General features: G+C 36.2%; 1 protein-coding gene across 1 annotated transcript in view; it reads right to left on the bottom strand.

The window, feature by feature from the left end:
* UNC13C (unc-13 homolog C) overlaps positions 1-12,361 on the bottom strand; it is a 406,907-nt gene that overhangs the window by 57,323 nt on the left and 337,223 nt on the right. The window contains exons 22-23 of the mRNA XM_073801031.1: positions 8,430-8,553; positions 5,847-5,903 (exon numbers count right to left, since the gene is read on the bottom strand). Of these exons, the coding sequence (XP_073657132.1) occupies positions 5,847-5,903; positions 8,430-8,553 (181 nt within the window). The remainder of the gene's footprint in view (positions 1-5,846; positions 5,904-8,429; positions 8,554-12,361) is intronic.

Here is a 12,361-nt window from a genome sequence, read left to right as displayed (position 1 = left end):
AAGAAAAGAGATAAACCTGCAAAATGTGTGTCCAAGCTTTTCCATCTTAATTCCTGCTTTCTGTTCTGTCACACAGAGGAAGGTCCATCATTTAGGAGGTAAATTTTAGCCTCATTCAATTATCACTGATAAAACCTACTTTAAGTATAATGCTCCCACTTTTTCTTTCTCGGATACCCTTAATGCTTAGTCATTACCCGGAAAATTCCTAAAGAATTAACTGATTTCGGCTCTGGAGATTTTGTATATTTTAAAGTCATTTTTCAATATTTTAGAACTGATTTCCATATTAACAATGCATTTTCCTCATTGTTCACTATGAACTCTCTCTTTATTTAAAACTATTTTAGGGAAATGATGGTAGAAAGTTGAAGACAACAATAAAGGAACTTTGTCTAAAAGAAAAATTTAGAAATTCCTGACCCCCATATTGATATAATCTCCCCAGGGCGTCCACTATTCTATGTCAACAACATTCAACAAATATTTATTGAGTGCTTATTATGTGCCAGCACTGTTCTAGGTGACAGATATATTGTTTCATGAAAGAAAGACTTTTATCCTCCTGGAACTTAAATTCTAACTTATGTAAGTGCCTCTTTGTGAATTAGAAGGAAAGCTGATGTAGCTCTGAGAATACATGACTTGGTCAAGGGATCAGTGCTTTTGGTTAGTAATAAAAGGTGCCTCTTTTTCTACGGGGCACAGCTGCACATCAATACATGTGGCTTAGCAAGTGTTGCATGGTCCCTAAGTCAGCCGTCATTCACTCCCTTAGTGGGACAGTTTTGTGCAATGTACGAATTGTACAGTCACAGACAGTGGCTCATCCTTCTATTCTAGCCTTTGTCTTACTCTGTCATTTAGTAGAGGCCATGACTTTCTGAAGATAATCTATATGTTTTACTCACTTCTGCAGACTTTCAGTGCCTGTCTTGGCAATTATCACCTGCTAGGCCCTCAATATGTTTTTCGTAATTGAATTGTACTTCTTCAGCATATCCTAAATGATTCAATATGCTTGAATGGAATCACACTCCTTTGAATATTGTTGAAAACTGGACCCATGATATACAATTCTGCATCTCACTGCCTCTTTCTCGGATATAGGGATTTCAACACAAACATGAGTCCATTTAATATTTTAAAAATATTTAAAAAATGGTTGAGACCCAAAAAAAGGATGGAAATTTTTTGCCAAATTATAGAGAGAAATGCTTTACTTTATATTAAATAAATCTCTCTGCCTTCATCAATCTTGACTGGCTTTTTGATGAGGTCAGATTATTTTTTAATAGATGCTAATACATAATATATGTTAGTGCTATAGAAAAATACAATTCTTGCAAGAAATGATTTTCTGGGATTTAGCAATAGCTCATTGAAATAAGGTAGTCTCTGAAAAAGTCTTGTAATGAGTTACTCCTTGCTTGCATAAATTCATAGTCTCAGATGTATTTTTAGTAACTGGTTTTGATATTGTATCACCCGTTCATAAAGATGTATTCATTTTTTAAAAAATGTTATGCCAAATAAATCTGATCCCATAAAATAGTGATAAGTTGGGCATACTTAATATACATACATTATAAGTTCCAGAGGATGAAGTAATATAGAATATGTCAACATCTGAATAAATGTTTGCTTAATGAATTAATCCTAAATCATAATCACATGCAGAAAAGCAATTAGTTTCCCTCATTGTTCTATTTTCCTTGTTCTTTTAAGTAAGGTAGTCATTTGTTAATATTTCTATATAGGATTTCTGAATTTACTCATCAATACAGTTATTTCAAATGATGCTTTTCCTGTGGATCAAATATGCTTTCAAATTAATACATGAAAATGAAAAGACCCATGATTTAAAATGAAAACATTGAAAGTGACATTCTAGTAAAATATGGGAAAACAGCTTCATAAAATTTGCAGTTCTGCCTAGAACAGAACGTAGGAAAACATTCTGACATAAATTGTACCAATGTTTTCTTAGGTCAGTCTTCCAAGGCCACAGAAATAAAAGGAAAAACCAAGAAATGGGACCTAATCAAATGTACAAGCTTTTCAGCCACATAGCACAGGGAGATCAGCTTGGTGCATTGTGACCACCTAGAGGGGTGGGATAGGGAGGATGGGATGGAGATGCAAGAGGGAGGGGATATGGGGATATACATATAGCTGGGTCACTTTGTTATAAAGCACAAACTAACACACCATTGTAAAGCAATTATACTCCAATAAAGGTGTTAAAAACAATAATAAAAAACAAACCAAAAAATGTACCACCTTTTGCACAGAAAAGGAAACCATAAACAAAATGAAAAGACAACCTATAGACTGGGAGAAAATATTTGCAAGTGATGTGACTGAGAAGGGTTAATTTCCAAAATATACAAACAGCTCATACAACTCAACAATAGAACACCAAACAACCCAATCAAAAAATGGGCAGAAGAACTAAATAGACATTTCTCCAAAGAAGACACACAGATGGCCACAGGCACATGAAAGGATGCTCAACATTACTAATTTTTAGAGGAATGCAAATCAAAATTACAATCAGGAATCACCTCACACGGATCAGAATGGCCATGATTAAATCTCTACAAATAAGAAATGCTGGAGAGGGTGTGGAGAAAAGGAAATCCTCCTACATTGTTGGTAGGAATGTAAGTTGGTGCAGCCACTATGGAAAACAATACGGAGGTTCCTCAAAAAACTAAAAATAGAGTTGCCATACAATCCAGCAATCCTACTCCTGGGCATATACCTGGACAAAACTACAATTCAAAAAGATACATGCACCCTTATGTTCATTGCAGCACTGTTCACAATCGCCAAGACATGGAAACGACTTAAATGTCATTGACAGATGCATGGATAAAGAAGATGTGGTACATATATACAATAGTACTACTCAGCCATAAAAAAAGAATGAAATAATGCCACTTGCAGCAAAACACGGCTGGAACTACAGGTCATCATACTAAGTGAAGTAAGTCAGAAAGAGAAAGACAAATACCATGATATTGCTTATATGTGGAATCTAAAATATGACACAAATGAAGCTATCTACAAAACAGAAACAAACTCACAGACATAGAGAACAGACTTGTTGCCAAGGGGGGGTTGGGGGAGGAATGGATTGGGAGTTTGGGGTTAGCAAATGCAAACCATTATAATATATAGAATGGATAAATAACAAGGTCTTACTGTGTAACACAGGGAACTATATCCAATCTCCTGCGGTAAACCACAAAGGTAAAGAATTTTTAAAAGAATGTATATATATGTATAACTGAATCACTTTACTGTATAGCAGAAATTAACACAACACAATAAATCAACTTCAGTTAAAAAATTTTCAATTCTGTGTTTTGGCTAGAGTTTTAATTTTTTAGATAACAATATAGAGGGCTTATTGCTCTGTAATTCAAATAATAACAACTAAATGGACCAAAAATTTAAAAATCAAGGGACAATAATTGGAAAACATGATTTAAAACTAAGTTATTTTTCCATCACCTATGGATAACACGAATCTATTTTTAGTCCTTCAGATTATTTCAGTCTTAATGAATTTAACTCTTTTAGGACATTTTATTCATAATTTGCTTTTAGTTCATTATAATCAAAAGAGAATTCACTGAATTGAGGAAATTTTGAGGCCATGAAGGGACCTAAAGTGTGATGTTTTCTGTGGACTCTGATTTTTCCCAGGTAGCGTGCATATGCCCACTGAGGATCCGGTCTCTCCCATTTAGTGTTCATAAGATTTGAACGGGCTGCCTGCACCCCCAGCTCAGGGGTGGGTGGGTATGTGAATTAAGCCAAATAGCATATGCCATTCCCCAGGCCACAGTAGTTGGCTTGGGAGTGGTGAAAATATTCTATTAGAGTTGATGATGTGCCAGTGGATTTTGCTGGAATTCCTTGCACCAAGGGGGGGGGGGGTGTTGTTTTTTTTTTTTTATACAAGATTTCAAGTTCAAAAATGTTAGATATAAGCAGAGAACCATCTTACAAACAGGAAGGGAGGTTTGTTAAAGCAGTAAGTCAAACAAGGAAAGAGCAGAGTTGAGAGACAGTGAGTAACTGGGTTCTGTAACATTGTTTCACTTCCTAATCAAGCAGCGATGGAAACCAGAGTTATCCCAGGAGTATAAAGTTTCATGGAGCAATGAATTCCTTTCTTGCTTTTGTTAGTGTGGCTTTCCATCACTTGAAACTGAAATAGTTATAGCTGATATAACAAACATTCAGTTCAGAAAACTGAAGCTGGGGGAGATGGAATATGTTTCCCGATGTCACACAGAATGCTAGACACATAGGGCTATTTCTTTTGTAATAAGCCACTGTGATGTTTCACTTTCATGGTTTTCTATGAGAAACTTCAATACTATATAAATCCATTTTTCAAAGTAGGGACTAGAAATGTCAGGGAGGTAATAAGAGGAATGAAGAAAGCAATGGAGATCAAGATCCAAAACGATAGTTTGACAGTGACATCTACCTTCTACTTTCCCTCTGAACCACCGACATCACTGAATACCTGTGAGAATTTTATGTCATGGTTATGTCTTCTAAATGGATTATTGGCTTTTAATGTTTTTCTGACAAAGGGGATAATGAAGGTGATATAATAAAGTACTGACATTATAGGGCACCTATTTTATCTCAGTAAGTAATTATACAGTCAAATGGATATCCTTTGCCTGTGTTGTACACACAAAACAGTGCCAGTGATACCTAACCCTGAGCTGCCAGCTGGGGGAGGAAGCAAGATAACCTCTGTGAGTGGGAGGTGGCATACTCTTGACAGGCACCATGCAAAGATAATGCATGCATTAGTTCATGTATCCTCACAACAATTCTCTGAACCAGGTGCTAACATTGTCTGGATTTTACAAATGCCAAATCTGAAAATTAGGTTAAATACTTTGGGCAGTATCACATGCTTGGAAGCAGCTGAGGTAGAATTTGAGCCAAGGTGGTCAGTATCTGGAACCCACCCCCATGCTATACTATATTCTAATAGGTAGTAATGGAACAGGAACAAATATTTCAGCTACAGGCACAACGTTGGCCTATATGTAGTCCACTGATACATGAATGGATAAAAAACGTGGTATATACTTACAGTAGAATATTATTCAGCCTTTAAAAGGAAGGAAATCCTGCCATGTACTACAACATGGATGAACCTGCAGGACATTATGCTAAGTGAAAAAAGCCCGTCACAGAACTGCAATATATATTTTAACCAATCAAGTTCCTATTCTAGAGGGGAAAAAACCTGAGGTTCCCTGCACAACTGCAAAGTCTTGTGAGTCTCAAGCGATAATAAAAGGTAAGGTTATTTATACAGCAAATCCTTGCTGTAATGGGGTTGATTATGTCGACGAGTTCAATGTCTGCTTTGATGAGTTTATTTTCCCGCATTAGGTTTCTTGCCTTAAGAGTTCTCTAGACTTTTCTGGATTTCTATGAAGCATTCTTTGCCTTTATTCATACAAAGTCAGTTTACTGTAGAGAAGAAAATATGCTCTCTAATTTAGTCTAATTTAAAGCAGTAATGCTTCATGCTTCAACACAAAGTCAAAAATTCCCAGTTGCTCTACGAATTGGAAAATATGAGAAATATGGAGTGTGGGGAGAAGAAGACAGTACAATTCAGTCCCTAAATTTTGATCTGATTCATTCTTAAAGCAGATTGTGAGATCCCAGACACACATTCTCCTATAGTCCTGCCATATTCAATACCATTACTAATAGGAGGTTGGTTTCTCAGAGTTGTACTCAGCTCATTACTTTTCATAGACAACTAGTAATTGCTTTATTCTTATTACCTTCAGTTTGGATAGTTGTCCCAGATCTTTAGCTGCAATGAAAATCATCTGGGGTCCCTAGAGACACACACATAGAAAAGGAGAGAAGAGGACTCAGTCATAACTTCGGTAACTCTCAAAGTAGAAATGTAGTCAATAGACAATGTACTCTATTTTTCTTATTATATTTGTGACCTTAATGCCATAAGCCCTTAACTGGTCTATTTTACAACTTGGATCAAAGACACCTAGTACTGCTGGCAATACAACTATCTTCATAGGCATCCTACTTCTGGAAGTTTTAGTCTGAGTTACTGAATGGGTTACTGCTAGTGTATCCAGCTTAGTGTAGTGTATGTATGACCTCAGAGAGCTTTATCTTTTCTTTCTTTATTTGTAGCAGAGGCAACTACTTCCCTCCACTCCCCACCCCCCAAAATTAATCTATGCAAAATGTCAAGATCCACAGCTGAAGAAGGTGGAGCTAGTCCACCTGACATGCCATCCAATCTCTCAGAGCCCTGCCCTCGTAACTCCTCCCTCAGCCAGAGGTTTTCCCTAGTACCCCAAGGCCCTGGGGAGAGCTTGAAAAACATCAGAATAAACATCAGAAGCACTAGTAGAATACTCAACAGTAGCCTAGAATGTTTTCACAATAAGGAAAACCAGCTATTCTGAAGTAGCAGTCTCCATGTTTTTATTGGAGCCTGTATATTCATTGAGAAATCCATACTTGGAGATCTTGATGTTCGAGAAAATTGAGGTGATGGTTAGCTTTCCTAGGGAAGATCTTATATCAAAAAATGAAATGTCATATACAGCATTTCTGCTATTATAACATAGATGTAGTCTTGAAAAAACTTATATTCTATAAACTTGTGCATTAGAAATAGTAGGGCTTTTGGGGAAAATAGGAGGGGGCAGTGCAAAGTCCATGCAATTTTGTTACCAAAGAACTATCAAAAACAATAACTGCTACTTTGGGAGACAGCATGAACAGCTCAAAGGGAGCTCAGTGAAGCTGGGGGCTACCTCGAGGGATATTAAAAATGTAAAAAAACCCCCAAACAACAGCACAATAGAGTATAACGTGGGCTGAGACAATGCCTGCAGAAGTGGAGCTCTGAGCACAGGGTAGCCTGCCATGTGTGAGAAGCTAGGTGCATGTATCTGGATACAGACCAATGTGCAAGTATGCCCCCTTCCTCTTTTTTATCTTTTTAAAAACAGGATGAAAGGGCTCCTGCCTATGTAGCAGCCAAGCTGAGTGCTCTTTCCTTTTCTGCTGAAGTATATACTCTTCTGTTATATTCCCACGCCTCTCACCTAGAAAAATTTACTAATAAAGCAACCCAACCTGCACATTGCACTGACATCATTCCTCTATTGGCAAATTAAGTGACAGGTCACTGGTGTTACAGAAATGCATTACGTGTTATAGCAGAATAAGGGGTGTGTGCGAATGTGGGGGGTGTGTGTGTGTTTCTGTATGGGATTTGGCTGCCCACACGTGTAGGCTATAATGATTATACCATACACTCATGGCATGAAGCAAAACTCAAAGTGATTTATATTTAACACTCACTGTCTGGCCGTAAATCAACACAAACATATGAATCTTTGCACCTTGGAACACTTTACAAGAAAACATTTTCTATATAATCTCACTGGATAAATATGGACTGAGTGTGCATGATTAATGGTGTCAATATATATTTTAGTTTAGTTTACAATTACTCATTATTTGCATCAACTTATCGTCCTCAGTCACAGACAAAAAAATTATTCCATAGCAGGTGCTTGTTAGGGTTATTTCTTTCCTCGCTTGGCTCAGGATACGCTGAGTTAGCTGGACAGGGTATCCACTTGACCACTGTCTGACTTTTGCTGCCAACTGATCTTTCTGGTTTTGATTTCACTGTGTATGATACAATCACATTCTTCAAATGCACTAAAAGATGTCTCCTGTATTAACCACGAAGTGCGAAGGTGATAGATAAAAGCAAAAGGGAAAAGTAAAAAAAATTCCAGATAGCAGTGTTGGCTTTATCTTCTTCAACTGTAAAATTGCAGAAAGAAACACAGCGGGCATATTCTATCAAAAATGTATTTCCCTGGGGTGGGGGTGGGTCATAATAAAATTAAATAAAAATTACATGTGTAGACCAGATAACTCTACAAGTTGAACTTTGATACATTTGTTTTTCAAGAGATAACGTTTGAAATGTCAAGCCAGTGTGAAGTATGACTGCTATTGCCACTATTTAAAATTGATTTGTGATGGGGGTGCGGGAGGATTGCATTGGGAGTTTGGGACTAGCAGATGCAAACTATTATATAGAGAATGGATAAACAACAAGATCCTGTTGTTTAACACTGGGAACTACATTCAGTATCTTGTAATAAGCCATAATGGAAAAGAAAAAAATTGATTTGTACAAGGTGATGTCATTGGAATGATCATTGCTAAGACACTGTATACCACACCCTTTTTCCCAAAATGAATTTAATTACTATTTCATCTGGATCAAAACCATTCATTGAAACAAAAAACAATTAGATGGGCTATTGAAAATATAATCAAATGTTAGTTCGAATACTTACTGTTTGATCTGTCAGAGGAGGGAGGACAATTTGTTTTTCTATTTTGTTGAGAACTAGCTTCCACAGTTCTTTCAATATTCGCTTCAGGACTGTTTTCTCACAGATTTTTGCTGAGAGACTTAATCTGAAATGAAATAAAACACACAATCACTTCTAAGTCTCTTATTGAGGTATCATTTGAGTGATCAGAAATTCACATTTTCAGCACTGATATTCAAATACCTGAATAGGTCTTTATAATTTTCAGATGCTAAATTTCATTTCATTTACGGAAAAAAAATACATAATATCAAAAATCTGTTTCATCATATTATACATCATTAGGTAATTCACTGTTTGGTAGAAAATGAATTCAGAGGATTTCCTTTCTTAAATTGCATCCTAAACTGACATCAAGGCTCCCAAAGTACACAATTTTTACCTGCCTTCCAGACTTGTATTTACTACATGCTCCATGTTCATGGTACAGGCCAAACACCAAAGAAGCACATTTTCATCACTATCTGGCACTGGACCAACATAACAACATGGCAAACATGCATATGATTTCACTCAAGAGCAAAACTTTACCAACTTTATTTTCCAGGTTTATTGAGATACGATTGATATATAACATTGTGTACGTTTAGGGTGCACAAGATAATGATTTGATATATGTACATACTATGAAACAATCACCACCATAAATTTAGTTAACATTCATCACCTCACATAGTTATTTTGTTTTGGCTTGTGATAAAAAGTTTTACTCATAGCAATTTTCAAATATATAATTTAGTATAGTTTCCTATAGTTACTAGTTACTATACTACATATATCTCAGGACTTATTTATCTTATAACTGGAAGTTTGTACCCTTTGACTCCCTTTACCTATTTCCAGCCAGCACAAATTTGTTCTCTGAGTTCAGATTTTCTAGATTCCCAATTTACCAACTTTAATAGGTTTAAGGTATTTCTTACAAATTCTTCTCATGGTGAGATAGTGATGGTAACATCATCTAGCATTTATATAACACTTTAATTTAGAAACCTCTTCTGCAGATTTCTCATTTATTATATGAGTATCTAGTATATCCATTTTAGAAATCAAAACCCAGCTCAGAGACATTGGGGAACTTGTCTAAGGAAGTGAGGCTAGTAAGTGAGGGCCGAGAGCCAGTACATTGTCCAATGCCCCATGCTACCCTTGGTAAATGTACTTGTGTGTGAAGGCCCAGCAATACATGAAGGCACAGTGCTGCATAAAGATTTACGGAATGTACCATAATATGATGCTGAACTCTTCGAGACTCCTTTAATAAGAGTTAATCAAACCTGTTGCACAGAGGGCCAAAGGTGGGGGTCATATATTTGAAGGTAGCCTCATGGACTTTCTATAGTGCTACTAAGTACTCTGTACTTTTGGACTCAGAATTTATAAACTGGGTTCTGATAGAGACAGAATTGACTTTTAAATATTTAAATATATAATTAACATTTAAGGAATTAATATTTAAAGGCATGTGATGTGTGAGAGGCAAAGGGAGAGATTTCCCAAACACATTTTCATGAAGAAGTATTTCTCCTATCACTGCTGTGTATAGATACCTAATATATAAAAGTACACGCAAGTGACCTCCTCTGGTTTAAGAGGAGAGTTGGGGGTCCCTGAGGCATAGCTATGGAACTCTGTAGCCCCACTGGTTTGGAAACCATTGTTCAAAGGTGGTAGTTTTAGCTTCCTGGTAGATAGGTATTCACTATATGAACATAGGGTGGAAACCAGATGATGTGTCATGGAAGAACAGCAGAACCTACCCTCAGAGAAATTCCTAGGATGATTTAAGACACAACAAACCTGCCCATTTTACAGCAGATGTGTCATTTCCATTTCCAAAAGGTCTGAGTTTAAAAATTGATCTTGTTTTTATGGTCAGCTGATGTACTTGGCATGCTAACTAACCCTGTTTAAACTGGAGCTGAACCAATAGGAATAAAATTGTTGACATGTTTGCGGCTCTGCATGGGATTTCTGCTGGCTGGAAATGGCCCTTATAGCTTGTTTTATAGAGTGGTAAGGTCTTGATGGAGAAAATGGAACATAAAGAAGAGGCTGCACAAAGAGAGTCTATACATTTATAATATAACAATTTTTAAAGGGATTGTCTCAAAACCACCTTGAAGACTTACTTTGGCCCTTAATCGTTCATTTTAAATAACAAAAAATAGAGGGGAAATCTAGCAACTGCTTCCTTAATTTAGTCAGAGTTAACCAACTTGATAATGCAAGCTGAACACATAAATTTTGGAACCTGTGCTATCTATTTTGGCTGACCACAGAACCAATTAACCAGACCATTTTCAAATGCCATGTAGACTAGCTGCTAATATGATTTCCTGTCACACAGTTGATCATATTCTCATGAAAACATATCCAGCTGCTTTTCCTACCCCCTGGAACGCCCATCCCCTATGTCCATACATCTAAACCCTAACTGCCTTTAAAGAAGACCCAACCCAAGTGGAATTTCTACTGACCATCTGAACAGGAGATTATTACTTTACACCTTATTGCATTTATTCTACTTTTCTTATTTTTTCTTTCTAAACTCTTAGCTCCTTGAGAACAGAATTAATATCTAACTTTTTAAAAAAAGTCCTCTAACAAGTGGCTTTATGGCTGTACATTCTGTATTAGCCCAGAAAATTTCCACAACTCTCCATGCCTCGTATAATATCTCTTTCCAAAATTTTAAAATCTTTTACAATATTTTAAAGCTCATTGATGTTTTTCTATTTTTCTATACTGTTTCTTTCTACTAAGAATTAGAGGAAATTACATATATGATGATATGATAAAGTATAATTAGAAAGAGAAAATAAGACTGAGGAAAATAAGAATCTAAATATCCTGAAAAGAAGAGCCAACCCACTTTATGTATTAGCTCTGTTTTATAGATGATGAAATGGATTCAAGGTCCCTCAACTAGTAGATAACTGTATTAGGATAACTTCAAACTTTTTGTATGTTCCACAACTTTGCTTATAGCATATGCAAGAATAAATAGTTTTGTCAATGATCAATGATGTATCTCCAAACTGCTGCCTGGAATTCCAAATAGGAGTTCCAGTAGGAGTTTTAAGAAGATCAGGATTGCTTTGTTCTGCCCTCTGCTCACCATCACATTCACAACTAAATGGTAGTTTCTGTGATTCAATTAAGTCTTGCCCATAGAAAGGAGCCATATAAGATGACACAAGTTTCAAGGGGTTATATAGGAAATGAGGTGATAAAAGTGTCTATTAGGAAACTAAAGATATGAAGACGCCTTTCTCTCTTTCTTCCTCTTCTCTCTCTTTTCTTCCTCCCTTCTACTTTTTTCTTCTACGCCACTTGACTACCTGCTTCCTGCTAAGCTACCTAATTACCTATTCACCTATCTTCTAGATATTTCCCCATAGCAGACAGAAAATAAGACTTAATTTTTCTACCAAATACTAAACCTAAAGTGATAAGAACATTAGTCTTACTTACGCAGTAAGGTTATAAGCAAAGGGAAATGGAATTAAGGTAGAAGTCATAAATATATAGAAGAGGTTCTCCTTACTAATTCCTTCTTTGTTATCCTTATCTTTAAGGAAAGGTACTGTATCCCTCTTATTTATCTTGGTCTCTTTGGCGTTAATTAATTTTCCACAACAATATTAAATGAGGTAATATATGTAAACTAGTAGGTATAATACTGGTCCCATGTAGGCATTCAAAGTTATTTTTTGCTTTTCTACCTTCAGTTCTGGTTTTAAGTATCACCATTTAAGAAATCATACCTCTTGCTGCTTAGATCAATGGTTGCCAATTGTGAACACACTTTAAAATGGAGGTGCCTGGACCCTACTCCAAACTTACAAAATTAGAACTTCGAAGAGGAGGGATGGAACAGAAGCAAAATA

Source organism: Tursiops truncatus, chromosome 2 (genome assembly GCF_011762595.2).
Source record: "Tursiops truncatus isolate mTurTru1 chromosome 2, mTurTru1.mat.Y, whole genome shotgun sequence".
Lineage (NCBI taxonomy): Eukaryota > Metazoa > Chordata > Mammalia > Artiodactyla > Delphinidae > Tursiops > Tursiops truncatus.
The sequence above is the reverse complement of the archived record's forward strand: the minus strand, read 5'-3'. Positions and strand labels throughout refer to the sequence as shown.